General features: G+C 41.4%; 1 protein-coding gene across 2 annotated transcripts; it reads right to left on the minus strand.

The window, feature by feature from the left end:
- Positions 1-1,121: 1,121 nt before the first annotated feature.
- Positions 1,122-17,614, minus strand: LOC140198664 (dehydrogenase/reductase SDR family member 9-like). 2 transcript variants are annotated; one of them, XM_072259680.1, is made up of 5 exons: positions 17,540-17,614; positions 16,320-16,640; positions 7,979-8,237; positions 5,298-5,461; positions 1,122-1,615 (listed from the first exon to the last, which is right to left on the minus strand). In XM_072259680.1, exons 2-5 carry the CDS (start codon positions 16,630-16,632, stop codon positions 1,392-1,394), a joined length of 960 nt encoding a protein of 319 aa, XP_072115781.1. In that variant the 5' UTR covers positions 16,633-16,640; positions 17,540-17,614; the 3' UTR covers positions 1,122-1,391. The 2 variants fall into 2 exon arrangements, with proteins under 2 accessions (XP_072115781.1, XP_072115783.1); XM_072259682.1 differs by having other exon boundaries at positions 17,529-17,602.
- Positions 17,615-19,743: the final 2,129 nt, after the last annotated feature.

Consider the following 19,743-nt stretch of genomic DNA (forward strand, 5'->3'; position numbering starts at 1 on the left):
GAATAATCACAAAGCATTATTATGGATTTGCTTCTGACTAGGTTTAACATTGAATTACAGATATATAAATAGTTATTTGTTCTGTCCTTTTTTACACCAAATATGGTCTATACTTTGGGTTCCTGTCAGAAAATGAAAAGAAGGAAATACATCACTCTTTAAAGAGAAAGATTGTGTGGGCATAGGTATACCGTGAGCATACAGTAATCTGCAAAGGTCATAAACAGTGCCCCCTCCCCCCCGCACCGGGAGTTTTCATCTTTTATTGTTTTACAACATTGAATCAGTGGGTTTAATTTGGCTTTTTTTTGATATTCAGTGACTTGAAAATTTTATTGTATCCAACTCCTGACTTGTGCTTTTCAATAACCTTTTCACAGAGTTGTTTAGAGTGTTCTTTTGTCTTCATGGTGTAGTTTTTCCCCAGGATACTGACTCACCAGCAGTTGACCCTTCCAGAGACCGGTGTATTTTCACTACAGTCAATTGAAACACCTTGACTGCACACAGGCCTCCAAAAACAAATCTCCATTTAACCAGCTCTGTGACTTCCAAAACCAATTGACAGCACCAGTGATTACTTGGTGTCTCACATTAAGGGGGAGGGGTGAATACTTACACAATCAGTTATTTATGTTTTATATTTGTAATTAATTTAGATCACTTTGCAGCGATCTGTTTTCACTTTGCAATTAGCCTGCAGGCATTTCATCAGCAGTCGAGGTAACATTCTCAGTGCAGAGTTTTTGGTGTTTCTGTCTGGGACTGCTCACATTTAGGTAGGAGTCCATTGCTTGCCTCGGTCCTGATTGGCTACCCCTCCAGCTGAACTTGAATTACTGTCAGCATCCTGTAAACTTGAACCAGTCTGGCCATTCTCCTCCGACCTCGCTCATTACCAGGCATTTTCAGCCACAGAACTGCTGCTTACTGGATGTTTCTGGGAGCTTTCTTTACACAATTCTCTGTAAACTCTAAAAAGCCTTGAAAGGATTCATTCACTGCCTTCCAAAAATTCAACTGGGTGGCTGAGGAACATTTCTTAACATTTGTAAAATATATATTTATACAATACAACAAACTACAAAATCAAGAAAGACACATAAATCAATTCGTGACCTTTTATTTTTGACCAGAACATTGAAACTTCAGCAGTGATAAATGCCTTTTAATTGATAACACCTCAAAATCCACACCTCAAATTTACTCCAAATTTTGATTCTATTCTCCAAAATCTTTGATAGTTTTGAAAGTTAAGATACTGACTGACACCGGAGAAAGCAATAACATTGCCTGTTTTCTATGATACAGAAAGAAAGGGATCACATCATATTTTACATTAGTGTCACTAGTACTATTTCCTCTTCATCATACTCAATCCCAAAACAATGCTAAAAGAGAGCTTTTGCTGGCTTGATTTTACCTCTTCTGAGCAGAAAATCAGAGATAGCAGTTGGCATGTAGGAGAGAGGAATCCAAAAAATCTTTGCATCGATTCCAGCAGAGTACCGAGTACGAGGATGAAGAGAAATCAGAGCATGATTCAGGCACCACACCACTTTCATCAAATCTGGGTTGAGTTGCTTCTCCACTTTGGTTGTCAGGATTAAATAGACTGTAAAACAATATGAAAAGTACATTTAAAGAAAATTGTTTTTCAACTATGATATTGATAAGCACCATATATAACAGACGGCAGAGTATTAGAGATACATATTGTTTGCACAAAGGAAAGGTGAAGTGTTTTCAGATAGATTTTATTTTCCTAGGAGTCTGCTAATTTTTGTGATGAGTTGTTGACTTGTGCAGTAAAGGCTCACTCTCGGTGTTATGTTTTGTAACTCCAAACCAGGAAGATCTGGGAGTCCGAAACAAGACCACAAGACATAGGAGCAGAATGAGGCCGTCTGGCCCATCGGGTTTGCTCCGCCATTCAATCATGGTGGATCCTTTTTTCTCCTCCTCAACCCAGTTCCCAGCCTCCTTCTTATAACCTTTGATGCCATGTCCAATCAAGAACCTATCAATCTCTGCCTTAAATACACCCAGCAACCTGGCCTCCATAGCTGCAAGTGGTAACATGATTACAGTGAATGGCGGTGCTGGCTCGACGGGCCGAATGGCCTACTCCTGCACCTATTGTCTATTGTAACAAATTCACCACACTGGTGAAATGTGGTCTGACTCTGAGCTTACTTTTAGCGAGGCGCACGTGCATCGTGTGGTAGCGTGATGACATTTGTAATTGCCATAGTTTTACATTTTTACAAAACGGTTTAATCAATCAATATATACACAAGATTACTCAAATATTGTTGAAATAGACAACAACCTGTATGCTCTCACAAGAGGAAACAGGTGGAGTTCCTGCCTCTTCTCCAAGAAATGGTTCTTGCTACCTGAAATCAAACAGGAAGTCCCTGACAGACCTCAACGTTTATATCTCCAGCCTCTCACTCCAATAAAATCCCATTTTATTACTCCTCGTGTCTCTTGTAACCCAGGTGACTGAGGAAGAATTTAATGGATTCTTTCTCTTCGATTGATGCTGGGTATATCGGCTTCCCCTCCCTTCTGGGAGACTGCATGCAGCTGCTGCTAGTGGGCTGGCGGTTTGAGGAACTGGGATGCAACCATGCAATCTAGAATGAATGGACCATCTGTACTCCTTATCACATTCATTTTGCATTATTACGATATATAGAATTACTGAAACTGTGTGTATTAACGCCCCAAATTGTGGTTCCATTCTCTGAAATCTTTGACAGTTTAAAATCAAGATTCCTGACTCACACCACCGAAAGGGATAATGTGGCCTATTTTCTACGATACAGGAAGAAAGGAATTTTTAAATGAAATTTTACATCAGTGTCACTATAGACTATCTACTATTGTGTCAATAGTTTAAAGTCTACAGACACAGCAGTAAATAAGGTTGAAAGAGTACAGAGAAAATTTACAAGGATGTTGCCAGCTTTGGAAGACCTGAGTTATAAGAAAGTATTAAATGAGTTAGGACTTTATTCCTTGGAGCATAAAAGATTGAGAGCAGATTTGGTATACAAAATTAGGAGGGGTACATGTCGGGTAAATGCAAGCAGGCTTTTTCCCACTGAGGTTGGGTGGGACTGCAACCAGAGGTCATGGGTTAAGAGTGAAAAGTGAAAAGTTTAGAGGGAACCTGAGGGTTGTAAAAGTGTGGAGCAAGCTGTCAGCACAAGTGATAACGTTGCTTGTTTCTGGTATGTTACAGTAAAATATGCTTGAAACATATTGGAAATGTTGAAATATTTCTAATATTTATGCTAATTTGATATGATTTTGATTGAAATTGGTTAATCAAAGACAACACCTGTGTATGACTCACACAGTTGTACTGGGTACAGAGTGAAATGGGGCTAATTTGAGTTCTCTTGCAAAATTCTGCTGTAACAATTCTATGATTCATTTGATTATGAAATTCAAAACATTCAAAATATGCAGGTAGTATTTTGTATTTTCATCTTTTAACTTTCAGATCCTGGCTTGAGATTGTAGTGCTGTGTTGGTCATACTTGAGATTAGAACTTGAACAACTTCCTGAGCAAGAGGAAAAGAGACCACAGGCTGCAGGCAACTGTGCAATTATTGAGCTGCGAATGCTATTATGAATTCATCGCAAGCAGTGGGTCTTCGAACCGGCTGTGCGGCCTGGCGCCTTGCTATCTCCAGGATCTGCCTGCAAGACTTGTGCCATCAGGTATGGCCCTGTAGACGACCCGGTTCCTCCCTGATATCTCCAACTGAAGCGTCATGGGAGACTGAAATATTGGAACAGAGAACAGCGTGTGCTGCTGTCGGAAGAAGGATCCTGTACTCCATCCATCCTCTAACCTCACCCCTCCATGGTGAGTACAGAGTTGTCAGGGTGCTTGGAGAAGTTACTTGGCACATTGCAACATCGAAACAGTAAGCTGGTATTCTCAGGTCTCATTGTTGCAGGATCTCTTTCTCTCTCTCTCTCTCTCTCTCTCTCTCTCTCTCTCTCTCTCTCTCTCCCCCCTTCTCTTTCTTCCTCTCGCCCCTCTCTCTCTCTCTCTCTCTCTCCCCCTCTCTCTTCTCTCTTCTCTCTCCTCTCTCTCTCTCCCTCTCGCCCCTCTCTCTTCCCTCCCTCCCTCGATGGAGGGAGAGAGAAAACCTGCCTGAGAAACCGAAGTGCTGATTATGGACTGTAGGCTTTCATGGGACTCTAGATCCGGGTCTTCCTGGGGGCTTTTGCTATTGCTTGTGTAACATTCAGTTATATTGGCTCGTGTATGTCTAGGGGAAATCCAGCCCAGCACCCGCCTCAACACTCCCCACAGGGTTGGTTGCCGCCCGAATCAATCACAAACATCAATCATCAGCCAGCACACCCAGTAAATTTTAACAAATACACTTTATAGATATTACTAATTCTATGACATTAATATACATTTGATACAGAGAGGAAAGTAATGAAAAAAAAGGCGCCAACACTTATCAAAGTCCAAGTTCTTTGCGCGCTACATTGGAGCTCAATTCGACTTCAGACGACCACCCGAATTCCGTCGACTCACGGCTCGGGACCACCCTGAGTGATCGACCGGAGCCTCTCCACACGTCCGCGGTCTTCTTCGTCTCTCCTCCGACTCCCCGCCAAAACTCAGTCCACAGTCATATCATACAGCATGGTATCCGAAAACAAAACGATACATAACCACCCATTGGCTAATAGAACCCTGTTATCTCATTTTAAAGTAAAACGACTGTTAGCGCAAACTCTCTTCAGCGTTAAAGCACAACAAAGCCGCATTCCCCAGATTAACATAACAAAGTCGCCATTTTAAATGTAACAAAACAAAGACCCCGTACACTTGCATGATGGGAGGGTGGTGGGGTGGGGAGGGAGAGGAAATCAGTGCCTCAGCTGCTGCTTGTGCATGGAAGGTGTGAAGGAGTGGCTGGGCTTTACGTTTCTGATGTTTCTATCATTCATTCTTTGGGTTTTATTGTTTTGTGAATATCTGTGAAGGATAAGATTTCAGGCTGTATACATTCTCTATATTAAGTTGGACCAATTCATTTGAACAATTTATATATAAACATAAAAAACTAATAAAGATGGATTTTGCATTTTCTACACTATTGTGCTATCTACAGGTGAAGCATAGCAGTGGATGAATAATATTTATTGAGACAAGCTTCCTTTAGGTAATGTATCCATTTGGATCACAAGTTCATAATTGGATATCTTTAATTAAAAACATCTAAATATATATAAGATAAAAACAACTAACCTTTATCCATGTAATCATGCCCATATTCTTCTTGTACATCTGGCGGTAACTTACTCCACAGCCTGTTCATTTCCTGCCCTATGTCGTCGATATTAGTCATGGGTGTTTTGAAAAAACCTGGCTCAATACAAGCTACTTTCACTCCAAAACACTTCATATCTCTCCTGCAAAATTACAAAATAAAACCATCATGTTGTTACAAACTTTTATCTATTGGCTTTTGTTTTCTAAGTCCTTTTTTATTTTATGTATTATAATGTTCAAGCTGCTTTAAATGATAGACTATGAGGGGACCCAGTCAATCTTTTATGAAGTAATAATAATAATAAAGTTATACAGCATTTTTCCTACAGAAGATGTAATTCCAGGTGACTTACAAAGAGTAAAGATTAAAAATGAAAATAAAATACAAAATGATGTTCATTAAAAAGAAGGTTGAATAAACAGGTAACACACACAAAATGCCAGAGGAACACAGCAGGCCAGCCAGCATCTATGGAAAGATGTACAGTCGCTATTTCTGGTTGAGATTTCTGTCTTAAGTGTTTCCAGCGATCTGACCTCCACAGCCATATGAGGCAATAAATTTCACAGATTAACCACTCTCTGGCTAATGAAATTCCTCCTCATCTCTGTTGTAAATGGACGTTCCTCTATTCTGAGGCTGTGTCCTCTAGTCTTAAGCTCCTCCACCACAGGAAACGCCTCCGCATACTTCCTGTCCAGGCCCTTCAACAATCAATATTTCAATGAGATCACCCCTTAATCTTCTGAATTTCAGTGAATAGACATCTGGAGCCAGCAAACACTCCTCATATGACAAACCCTTCAATCCCAGAATCATTTTTGTGATCCTTCTTTGAACCCTCCAATATCAGCAAATTTTATCTTAGATAAGGGGCTTAAAACTGCTCACAGTACACCAAGTGAGGCCTCACCAATGTTTTATAAAACCTCAATTACATCCTTGCTTTGTATTCTAGTCCTCTCGAAATGTATGTGAACATTACATTTTCCATCCTCACCACAAACTCAAATAAAAAATTAACCTTTATGGAACACACATCAAAGTTGCTGGTGAACGCAGCAGGCCAGGCAGCATCTGTAGGAAGAGGTGCAGTCGACGTTTCAGGCCGAGACCTGAAACTTCGTTAATCCTGACGAAGGGTCTCGGCCTGAAACGTCGGCTGCAGTTAGTCCTGACGAAGGGTCTCGGCCTGAAACGTCGACTGCATCTCTTCCTACAGATGCTGCCTGGCCTGCTGCGTTCACCAGCAACTTTGATGTGTGTTGCTTGAATTTCCAGCATCTGCAGAATTCCTGTTGTTAACCTTTATGGAATCTTGCATGAAATCCCTTTGCACCTCAAATTTTTGTATTTTCTCTCCATTTAGAAAATAGTCTTCCCTTTTATTTCTTCTCCCAAAGTGCATGACGATTCACTTACCAGCACTGTATACCATCTGCCAATTCTTTGCCCATTCTCTTCATCTGTCTAAGTCCTTCTGTTGCCTCTCATCTTCCTCAAAACTACCTGCCCCTCCATGTATCTACATATCGTCTGCAAACCTGGCCACAAAGCCATCAATTCTGTTATACAAATCATAGATATATAACGTAAAAAAGCTGTCCCAACACATACTCCAGTTATACACCACTGGTCACTGGCAGACAACTGGAAAAAGCTTGCATTATTCCCACTATTTCCCTCTTGCCAATCAACCACTGCTTTATCCACATGAGTATCTTTCCTGTAATACCATGGGCTCTTAGCTTCTGAAGCAGCCACATGTGTGGCAACTTGTTAAAGGCTTTCAGAAAATCCAAGTATTCAACATCCACTAATTCTCCTTTATCTATCCTGCTTGTTATTTCTTCAAAGAATTCCAACAGATTTGTCAGGGAAGTTTTTCACCTAAGGACACCATGCTGACTTCAGCCTATTTTATCATGTGTTTCCAAGTACACTGAAACTACATCCTTAAGAATCAACTCCAACATCTTCCCAACCACTGAGGTCAGACTAACTGGCCTACAGTTTCCATTGTTCTCCCTCCTCCCTTCTGGAAGAGTGGAGTGACATTTGCAATTTTCCATTCCTCCAAAACCATGCCAGAATCAATTGGTTCCTGAAAGATCATTAGTAATGCCTCCAGAATCTCTTCAGCTACCTCTTTCAGAATGCTGGGGTATATACCAACTGGTCCAGGTCAGTTAGCTACCTTCAGACCTTTCAGTTTCCCAAGAACTTTCTCCTTAGTAATGACAACTTCACTCACTTCTATCCCCTGACATTCTCAAACCTCTGACATACTGCTAGTGTCTTCGACAGGGAAGACTGATGCAAAATACTCATTCAGTTCATCAGGCATTTCCTTCTTCCCCCATCACTACCATAGAGTCTAAATGGAAGAGGAAATATACAAGCACTCTGGTCCCTGACTCCAGCCACAAAGATGACAAATTTCCAGGCCCCTGGTGCTCTGGTCCCCAAGCCCTGGTACCAGATCTTGGCTCAGGGCTCACTCTCAGTTCCTGGCTGATATTCTGCAGCAGGAGCAAGTCGGATAGTGAACCACCAGGATTCCCGAAAAACAAAATGCCAGATTAAAAGAACTCTGCTCTATTATGTTGATACATAAACAGAAGTATCAAGGAGAGCATCTTAATTTCAAACTCACCTGAGACTGTCATTGAAAGCTTCTACACCAAATTTAGAGATGCAATATGGTCCACTTACAGGGCTGATCCTTCCAAATACACTTGCAATATTCACTATTCTGCCTCGTGCCCGCTTTATCAGTGGAAGTACACTCAGTGTGACCTCAATAAGTCCAACCAGGTTGACATTCAACACGGCTCTGTAATCATCTATCATAAGCCAGTCAACAGGTACAGTGGCGTTCATGATGCCAGCACTGTTAACCAGCCCCCAGAGTCCTATAATTGTTGAAATGAACAAAAAAAAAATTTAATGTCAGATTACCCTTTATTATAATTGATTGGCCCCTAATAGTGTCTTGTGATTTCACACATAAAACCCACATTGAAGCCAAAAAAAATTATATTTTTATATATATACACACACACACACACACACACACACACACGCACTTATATGCAGTCCAGATACAAAACGTTAATGCTGTTGCCCTAGTGTTACAGGTTCATCATGCTCCTTGTCTTATATTTAAATTCTTGGTGGAGTAATGGATGAATAGTAACTATTAAAGTGTTTAATTAATTTAGAAGTGTTGGTGCGTGGCCAAGAGGTTAAGATGTCAGTCTGGTGATCTGAAGGTCGCTAGTTTGAGCCTAAGCTGAGGCAGCGTGTTGTGTCCTTGAGCAAGACACTGAACCACACATTGCTCTGCGACGACACCGGTGCCAAGCTGTATCGGCCCTAGTGCCCTTCCCTTGGACAATATCTGTGGCGTGGAGTGGGGAGACTAGCAGCATGGGCAACTGCCAGTCTTCCAGACAACCTTGCCCAGGCCTGCGCCCCGGAACCTTCCAAGGCGCAAATCCATGGTCTCACGAGACTAACGGATGCCTATTATAATTGATTTAGAAGGATCAGTTGAACACTGTGTTAATGAACACATATTGCTTGAATAAAAATCAGGCTTGAGAACAAAAGATCAAAGAGTTTGACTGTTTCTGGGTCTCTCTATGCTTATCACACTTGTATTTACTGGGGTGCCTTTCACTGATTTTTTGTACTTTGCACTGACTGGAAGTCACGATCAGAGCTTGGACCCAGGGGTGGTTTCATGAGTGAGTCGAAATTCGGAGCTCCCCCTGACACAGCAACAAGTAGTATCTAAGAATCGTGAGCTCTGAAATCTTTGTATTTTGTGTGCTTTATTTGTGCTTTCTATTTTATGAAAATAAATAGGCTTAAATTACTTTATTGTTCTTGTATGCTTGTTAGCACATCTCCTGGAAACACAGATTGTTTGGGTCTAATCAACCAAACCCACTACACTCGCTCAAAAGACTGCAAGTGCCACAGATCAAAAGGATGCCAGGAATTTAATGGAACTGACTCGCACTAGATGCAGGGACACCTTTTCTGCCTTCACTCAAGAGCTTTCCCCGTTTCCTTAAGCTAGGCAGATAGGTAGACTCCATTCCCGGTGTAGTTATAGTTTGAAGACTGTTTTAATGATCACCAATGTATCACAGTATACAAGGAGCTGAGTGAAAAGACAGTATTTTAGGCATTCTCACAAAAGACGGATTCAAATATTGATCAAAACTCCTTTGACTCCGAACAAAGTGCTTCCTGCTTCAGAATGGTCAATCTGATGATGACGGTTAGTTGCTAACAACACAAATAAAAGTAATCAACAACAGCTGCAAACTTACAATTAGGCATTGAGAGCTCGTAGCTAGAAATAAAACAGCAAACTAAATGGGTGGGGTGGGAGGGGGTGGACATAACAGTACCTCCACCCTCCAGAATCAGAAAGACAGGTGTGTTAAGAGGGCCTGAAGGATCACTGGGGACCCGAGTCACCCCAACTCACAAACGGTTCCAGCTGCTACCATCCGGGAAGCGGTACCGTAGCATAAAAGCCAGGACCAACAGGCTCCGGGACAGCTCCTTCCACCAGGCAATCAGATGAATTAATTCATGCTGATACAATCCTATTTCTATGTTACACTGATTGTCCTGTTGTATATACTATTTATTATAAATTACCATAAATTGCACATTTAGACGGAGACATAACAAAGATCTTTACTCATGTATATGAAGGATGTAAGAAATAAAGTCAATTCAATTCAAAAGTCTAAGAAATAAATTTAATCACGACAGTGGATTCCAATTAATTGAGCCATCGGTTAATCAGTCTCCTATTTGACACAAAGAATAAAAACAGAAAATCGAGAAAACAGCCAGGATGCCCTTTATTTGGAACATCATGATATTTAATTGGGACAGGAGACTGTTGCTGAGCTGTTCCTAATTAGAGTCAGTTAACTGATGGTTTGTCTCTTTCTTTGTATACCTTTTAAACTATTTCCATGAAACTTTGACTTAATTGTGGTACCCACTTACCTGAGCCAAAATGTACTGTTCCTGATGTGTCCTAACCAACCAGAAATCAAATCAGAACAGTCATTCCAAAGACAACACGGAATTCAATCAACCTACATGAAATGCCAGCAATACTCTTAAGAGCATGGAAACCATGTCTAACAAAGGATTCATTTATTGAGATACAGTGTGAACAGTCCTTTGCGCCCCTTAAACCCACACCACTCAGAACTCCCCCGATTTAACCCTAGCCTAATCACAGGACAATTTACAATGACCAGTTCACCTACCAACCAGTACTTCTTTGGACCGTGAGAGGAAATGGAGTCACCCAGAAGAAACCCACATGTACACGGCCAGTACGTAGAAACTCTTACAAGCAGAGGCGGGAACTGAACCAGGGTCAACTGTATTGTAAAGTGCTGTGCTAAACACTACACCACCGTGGATCTCCTGCCTTTGGAGGCAGAGCACAGGAGGATAACATGACATCCCCTTCGACTCAATAGGATGAATGGCCTAATTCTGCTCCTATTCTTTATGGTCTTATGAAAACATCTGTGCAAACTGTAACAGAGTTAATGCTTCAGATCAAAGACCCTTCATCAGAAGTAGGTCAATGAGAAAATAAATTGGTTTTCAGTTGCAGAGAGGGTTGGAAAGGCATGGAATTGGCAGTAGTAATATCTGTACATTTGCATGCTCCTGAATCATTGATTGTGTGCCTTCAGGCTTCTGTACGTCCTCCCTTATGGTAGGAACGAGAATGAAGCATAACCTGGGTGGTGGGAGTCCTCAATGATGGATGCTCTCTGAAGGTGTCCTGGGTACTACGGAGTCTAGTGCCATGATGGAGTTGACTAAGTTCACAACTCTTTGCAGCTTGTTTCAATCCTGTGCAGTAGACCGCTTCCCCCCCCCCCCCCACCACCTCAATACCAGACAGTGATGGAACCAGTTAGAATGCTTTCCATGGTACATTTGTGAGTGTTCTGGGTGACATAAAATTCTCCTTGACCTCCTAATGAAATATAGTTGCTGCACTTAATACTCCAAATGTGACCCAACTACTGTTTTACATGCTTCAACATGAACTCCCAATTTGTACACTCAATGCCCTTCTGCTATCTTTACCACCTCATCCACCCATGTTGCCACTTTTAGGGAGTTATGCAGCTGCACCCCAAAATCCAACTGAAAGCCTGTGTCCTTGATGCTCCTACCATTTACTTTCCTCTTGCGTTTGACCTTCTAAAATGCAACACCTTCAATTCGTCCAATGGTGGGGGAGCCTAGGGCCAGAAGGCACAGCCTCAGAATAGAGCGCTATACATTTAGGATGAAGGTGTGGAGGAATTTCTTTAGCCAGAGAGTGGTGAATCCGTGGAATTCATTGTCATGGGCAGCTGTGAAGGCCAAGTGGTTGGACATAGTTAAGGCAAAGGTTGATGCATTCTTGATTAGTCAGGGCATGAAAGGTTATGGGGAGAAGGCAGGAGGTTGGGGCTGAGAGGGAAATGGATCAGCATTGATGGAATAACAGAGCAGACCCAGTGGGCTACATGGCCAAATTCTGCTCCTATGTCTTATGGAATTCATATTGAATTTTACACACAGGATTAATTCCATGAACATGCCTGTCCCAAGCCTTTTAAGGTGACTTTTCTTTTTTTGTTGCTATTATGACACATGAGTTTCACTTGAAAGGCTAGCATTTGCCTTCCAAGTTGATCACCCCTTCATAAAGATATGGAGGACCATCTGCTTGAACTGTTGTATATCGGATGAAGATATGTATGTTGGTTGCAAGTTGTAGGGTTTAGATTCAATGATGTGGAAGTGGCAACACATTTCCAAGGTAGAATGTGTGTGATTTCCAGTCAATGGTGTTCCTATAAGCATGCTGGCTGTGTTTGGGAGGTACTAATGGACAAGCGTAGATGAGCACCAAAAAGACAGTCTGTAATGATCAATAAGCAAACTGTTTGGAATCAAATGACCTTGTCTCATGTCTCAGGGTGGAATATGTCTGCACCCAGACCACCTCTACCCCAGCATAATTTCTCTGTTGCCTGACCCACTCCCCTCCCTCGGCGCCCCACTGTCGCCATTCCTATTTGCTCTTGCCAGATTTACATACTTGCTCCCTGCTCCATGTTGAGAAAAAGTCTTATACACCCTGGCTCTATACTTATGTGTATATTATATTTATATATAAAAGCCCCTTCAAATAGAGAATTTACAAATATGGAGTATTACTGTATGCCTTTTCAGTTCTGAAGCAAATGTGATGGCTACCCTTTATCTCTTTTACCAATCAACTTCCCACTCCCTCCCACTCTCCCAGTTTCAATTATCATCGGCCACCTTGCACGTCTTCCTTCCTTCTATCTTCTTACTCTGAATTCTCCCCTTCCTTTCCAGACCTGAAGAAGAATCTGGGGGCAAAATGCCAACTGTTTATTCATTTCCATAGATGCTGCTTGGCCTGCTGAGTTCCTCCAGCATTTTGTGCATTTTGTTTTGTAGAACACCTTAACACTTTTTTATCTTCTCTATTTGGTGTTGCACTGTACTGCTGCCAGAAAATTGACAAATTTATCAACAAAAGCCAGTGATATTAAAACTGATTTGATTACTGAAGATTTTCAAAACGCATTTACTGCTTTACATTTTTTAAACATATGGTGATATCACGTGTCATGTGTATGCACATGATTGGACAGAGTTATGAGCATGCATAGAAATGAGAGAATGATCTAGAAACTGTATGTTAAAGACGTACTTGCTGTTGTAAATAAAATTCTAGCTTTAATTCTTCCAGAATATGGTTTGTTCTTAGTAACCCACGATTCGTGTAAAGAACACAACATGGTGTCAGAAGTCGGTCTGGAAGAATAATTCCTTTCGCTAACACGGCAGAAGTGAAGATAATCGAACAAAAAGAGCACAAGCTTTTTTGTTGTTTGCTAACAGCTTTAAAAATGGAAGTTCTGCAACCCCCATCAACGCTTCAGCTGACTAGAAACGTAGCTGAAAATTGGAAAAGACTTAAACAGCATTTTGAAATTTATTTATCGGTGATCGGAGCATAAAATAAAACAGAAAAAACGAAAGCAGCGATCCTACTCCATGTAATAGGGGATGAGAAAATGTAGATAATTTGAATCTAAAAGTGTTAATCGACAAATTTGAAGCATTTTGTATACCGAAGTGTGATGTGACGTATGACTGCTACAATTTTTTCTAATGTCGGCAGAGACCTGGTCAAACGATTGATCAATTTGTTAGGGAGTTGAGAAACCACAGTAAAAGATGCAAGTTTGCAGAGTTTACAGACTCTCTCATTAAAGACAGAACTGTTTGCGGCATTCTGGATAATGGTCTGAGAGAAAGACTATTAGAACTAGATTTGAATTTGGAAAAAGCTGTGGCACTCTGCAAAGTTTCTGAGTCGGTGACGTCACAGGCTAAAGAACTTTTTATTGAGAATTGCAACCTTCACGTTGCTCACAAACATATTAGAAAAAATAATAAAACGGCAACGAAATCCACAGAGAACAAGACGTCATCTGAAAGGAAAAAAGTTTGTGATCGCTGTGGGCGGGAGCACTGACCTAAAAAGTGTCCAGCCTATTGGAAAATGTGCAACAACTGTGGTAAGAGTAATCATTTTTAATGCTGTTGCAGAAGTAAAAAGGAAATAAAACACGTAAATGCTGTGCTTGAAAATAAATGTGAGTAGTTTTATATAGATGTGCTTTGTGAAAACAAACAAGTAAGAATGAATGGACTTTTCCATCGCAAGTGAACCGAAATATTATTCTGTTTAAATTAGATACTGGAGTACAAGTAAATGTTCTTGCAGAATCTGAGTTTAATGCATTAAAGCCAAGACCAAAGTTACATCAGACAAATATAAAAGTGACTGGGTATTCAGGTGCAGACATTCCAGTTAAAGGAACATGTGCAGAAAAAGTATCACACAAAAATATTGAGCACATACTTTCATTTGTGGTAGAGCCAAAAAATGTACTGAATTTGGTAAAAAGAGTCTTCGTCCTGGACAGTGATACAGAGTCAGAGTACAGTGGACAGAAGCCAGACTTGCCAGTACAGTACAATACGGATCTGAAGCCAAAGAGTGACAAGAATCAGGATCCAACTGAAGAAGTGAAAGCACAAGTGAAGGAATTGAGAAGTTTTATTGAAATGATGAAGTCTCAGCATAAAAAAGAGATTACACAGTTAATGGATGAATTGCGATTTCTTCTCAAAGACTTTAAGAAAGAGCCAACTTCAGAGTTTCAGTTAACTGGTGCAGACTGGACGAAACAAGGAAATAACAACGAAACACAAGTACTGTGTGAACCACTTAGAAGGTCTACTTATGTTCTTAAACCCCCAGAGAGACTGATAGAGACATGTTAAATGATGCTTCTGTTTGTTTAATGTTGCTAATTGTTTTTCTTTTTAAGGAAAGGAAGATGTGGTGATATCACGTGTCACGTGTAAGAACCTGATTGGACAGAGTTATGAGCATGTGCGGAAATGAGAGAATGATCTAGAAACTGTATGTTAAAGATGTACTTCCTGTTTGCTGTTGTAAATAAACGTTCTAGTTTTAATTCTTCCAGAATATGGTTTGTTCTTAGTAACCCACGACAGAACAGATTAGACCCTCTTTATTTGAGAAACAGGGACAGTTCACATTAAGCAATATGATCTAAGACAGGGGTAGCAACCTACGGCCGGCGGGCCAGGTCTGGCCCACAAAGGTATTTTGACTGGCCCGCAAGTAAATATTGAGATACTATGCTTATCCGGCCCGCGAGCAGTTTTTCCTTATTCTGAGTGTTTCACACAACCAACTGACGGACATGCATGACGTCCTCTTACACTGGACCCAGGTTCCCTTTTGTTCCAGACCAAACACTGGTATATACGAATGACGGGAAGGCAGACTACCTTATTAATATGTATTAGATACTGTGCGTGTACGCACAGATTTTCAGATGGGATCATTCAAATTTGTAAACAGAAACAACGTCACTGTGTTTTAACAAGAAAACCACGCTAAATATCCAGATATTTACATGTGCTACGATACTTGTTGAATAACTCGCGTTTCGAAATACAATCACAAAAATTCCAACGGCAATGAATGCAAAACGCAGGAAGGTAGACGCTGAGTGCTGAAAAAGCAGTGAAAATGAAGGAGATACCCGTGCCGGCTACAAGGTCTCAAAACGTATTGCAGAAAAGATGAAGCCTTTTACAAATGGAGAGTTTGTCAAAGAATGTTTACTGGCAGTGGTGGCTATTGTTTGTCCTGAAAATAAATCTTTATTTGCAGCTATCAGCCTGTCAGCAAGAATGATCACCCGGCGAGTTTTAGAAATGTCAGCAGATGTTAAAAGTTGTTTAAGGGATGCCTGCAAAGAATTGCATTTTTTTTTCCAATTGCGCTTGATGAGAGTACAGACTTGAGAGATGCAGCTCAACTTGTGGTGTTTGTGCGAGGACTGACCTCAACTTTTCAAATTTTTGAGGGGTTTATTCAATTAATTCCTATGAAGGACACGGTTACTGGAGCAGACATTTTTGAAGCTTTGCTGAAAATGATGTCAGAAATGAAACTTAATATGTCGAAGCTAATTGGCATCACAACTGATGGGGCACCAGCAATGGTGGGACAAAAAAACTAAACTGAGTTCTGTGATTACTAATTAGCAACCTTGGTTAAGCACAAATGGTTTTATAGCATGTGTTATTCACTAATTTGAGGAAAAACATAACTAGATGTATTTAAATGGATAATTCCAAAATTTCAATTTTTTTTAATGGCATTTATCTGGTCCACTGTCCGCTCATTAATACGTGATCCAGCCCATAGAGGCAAAAAGGTTGCCGACCCCTGATCTAAGAATTGACAATTTCTATTTGGCAAAGATGAAGGTTTAAATTTAAATTACCTTTTCCCTTTACCTCTGATTTTACAAATTCTGCTGCCTTCCCAATGCTCTCAGACTTGGTAACATCAAGTTGAATTGTTTTGAGTCTCGATGATGTCCTGCTCTCCAGTTCTTCAGCACCCTTCTCAGTAAAACAGGCAGCCAGAACATGGAATCCCTGCTGGTCCAGATGCTGGGCCAGAAGATTTCCAAAGCCAGAGTCACAGCCTGTGATGTACACGTGCTTGTCAAATATATTTGTTATCTGTTTCCTGTCTCTGTACCGCCAGTACAGGAAGCAAAGTACCAGCGACAGAATCAGATAGCCAAGCATTTCTGAAACTAGAGAAAAACATGCAGCATTTCAGAAAATATTTCAATTGTGTGAAGTCATTGAAAAATAATTCTGAGGTTCAACAAGTGCACTAGGGAACACAAGAGTCCAGAAAATTTGATGTAATTTATTGGTAAGATTAGATCCTACTGTAAGGGAAATACAGATATGGTGATGAATTCTCAAACTAAGAAGTGTCTTGCCTGATCGAGAGACTTTTGCGAATGAAGCACAAGTGTCTGACCGATGGAAACAATATTGTGAAATGTGATGTTTCATCGTCTTTAGCACACCAAAAGCTACAAAAGCTTAATTGGCTTATTCTTTAGTCACAGAAAAGTACAGGTAAGAAAGCGGCCCTTCGATCCGTCCAGTCCATGCCGAAACCATTTAAGCTGCCTACTCCCATTGACCTGAACCCAGACCATAGCCCGCCATACCCCCACCATCATAAACACTGAAATCCAGCTCGCACGCACCAGTTGTGCTGGCAGCTTGTTCCACACTCTCACAACCATCTCAACAAAGAAGTTTCCCCTCATGTTCCCCTTAAACTTTTCATCTTTCAACCTTAACCCATGACCTCTGATTGTAGTCCCACCCAACCTCAATGGAAAAAACCTGCTTGCATTTACCCTAGCGATACCCCTCATAATTTTATATACCTCTATCAAATCTCCCCTCTACCTTGTACATTACAAGGAATACAAGGTGACGATATGTACTTTGATAATAAATTTACCCAAACTTGTTGCAGATGTGGTCATCACGAATCGCAATGGTCTCATCAGCTCCCACATCAGCCGCTACAACACACCGCCTGATCCTGTATCCTTACTTCATTTCATTAGTTGCAATTTCATTAGTATCCCGGTACCAAACGTACCTGATCTTACCTGCTACTCACCTGTCCCACAGACTCACACAACAGATACTGCAAAGTCGACTCCGAAATCTCTGAAGCTAAAAGTTCAGAGGCCCCACCCTATCTCTGTCCCCTCCCACAATGGGAGTTCCGCTTAAACTTCACTTTTTATTGGCCCAAGTGAAACACGACGCAACAAGAGTTCCTCTTCTCAATTACATATGTTCTCGCAGGGATCCTCGTCGCAGCCTGTTTCCGCTCTCGCACAGAAACTCTAAAGCAAAATTAACTATTCATAATAAAATATTCACAAGAATAAAGCGTTCCACATCTTTTCATTCTTTACATTCATGGTTAATGATTTTCATATTGGTCTAGCGCTGTTGTCAGTAACATGGCGCTCTCCTGTTTTATATTAAATACTACAAGAATTGAGGAGATTCCTCACCACTCCCTCCCCTTTCGGCCCTTCCCTCTGCACCAGGAGAAGAACCCTACACCTTGGGCTCGCACAGATTTCATCATCACTACTCCAAAGTGAAAAGTACTCGCGACTCGCTCCCGTTTTCGCTCAAGCTAATCCAGAGTGAAAATCTCAGACTTCAAACGAAGAATGTGCGAACCGAAATTTCGTGTCCGCTTTCGCATTGCCATCCCTGGTACTGAGGTCCACAGGTTATCACCAAGTCAGAGACACTGGACTCCTAAGCAGACATTCTCCTCCAAATTCCGTCATGTGAAGAGCTTCTCCGGGTGGATAAAGGAAAGGATTCAAAATGTGCTCGAGGCTTCCTGGAAGCAATGTGCTGTTAAATCCCGGTCAATGTCACTCACCCATGCTACGCAGGCAATCCTAAATACAACCTAAATTCTGAAGTTCTATGACTCAATCACAGCACCCGAGCAGTGTACAGAGTTGCTGACTGTCTTGTCACAGGGCTGCAAATCTTGTAATTTTTTTCATGAGTTGTTATACTATAACACTTAAAGGTCAATGTTTAAAGTAAATATTACTATCAAAATGCACATATGTTACGACATACAACCCTGACATTCATTTTCCCGCGGGCATACTCAGCAAATCTATAGAACAGTAACTAGAACAGGATCAATGAAAGATCAACTGGAGTGCAGAGACAACAAACTCTGCAAGTGCAAATGTAAATAAATAGGCAATAAATATTGAGAACCTGTGATGAAGAGTCTTTAACAGTAAATCCATAGATTAGAAACATAGAATTTCTACAGCACAATACAGGCCCTACAGCCCACAAAGCTGTGCCGAACATGTCCTTACCTTAGAAATTACCTAGCTGAGCTCCATGTACCTGTCCAGGAGTCTCTTAAAAGACCCTATCATATCTGCCTCCATCACCTTTGCTGGCAGCCCATTCCATGCACTCACCACTCTCTGCGTAAAAAATTTACCCCTGACATCTCCTCTGTACCTACTTCCAAGCACCTTAAAACTGCTTCAGCCCTGGGAAAAAGCCTCTGACTATCCGCATGATCAATGCCTCTCATCGTCTTATACAGCTCTATCAGGTCACCTCTCATCCTCCGTTGCACCAATGAAAAAGGGCCTAGTTCACTCAACCGATTCTCATACGGCATGCTCCCCAATCCAGGCAACATCCTTGTAAATCTCCTCTGCACCCTTTCTATCTGCAGTTTGTACATACCCCTCACTGTGACGGCATGAGTTTCCTCCGGGTGTTCCAGTTTCCTCCCACAGTGCAAAGACGTATTGGTTGGTAGGTTAATTAGTCATTGTAAATTGTTCCGTGATTGGGCTAGCATTGAATCGGTGGTTGCTGGGCAGTGCGGCTCAAAGTGTCATGGTCCGGTCCATGAACTCCGCATTCCAGTTCACGGTCCGGTCCTTCGATCCGTTTCCCATTGTTCTGTTGGGTGTTCTATTTAAGGCACATGATTCTTGTTTGGGCAGACACATAAATATCTCAAGAGACTAGGGCTTGGCTGCTGGATTGTTCCTGTATAAACCCCCTGTCTGAATCTCTTTTCTGCCCCTTCCTCCTGACTATTGGCCTGTAGCTCTGACATCAATTGCTATGAAGTGCTTTGAGTGATTGGTTATGGCACACATCAACCACAGCCTACCGGTCATCCTCGATGCTTTGCAATTCACCTACTGGAGCAACAGGTCAACGGCAGATGCCATCTCTCTGGCCCTACATTCCTCCTTAGAACACCTGGAGAGTAAAGACGCATACGTAAGGCTCCTT

The sequence above is a fragment of the Mobula birostris genome, chromosome 6, assembly GCF_030028105.1.
Source record: "Mobula birostris isolate sMobBir1 chromosome 6, sMobBir1.hap1, whole genome shotgun sequence".
Lineage (NCBI taxonomy): Eukaryota > Metazoa > Chordata > Chondrichthyes > Myliobatiformes > Myliobatidae > Mobula > Mobula birostris.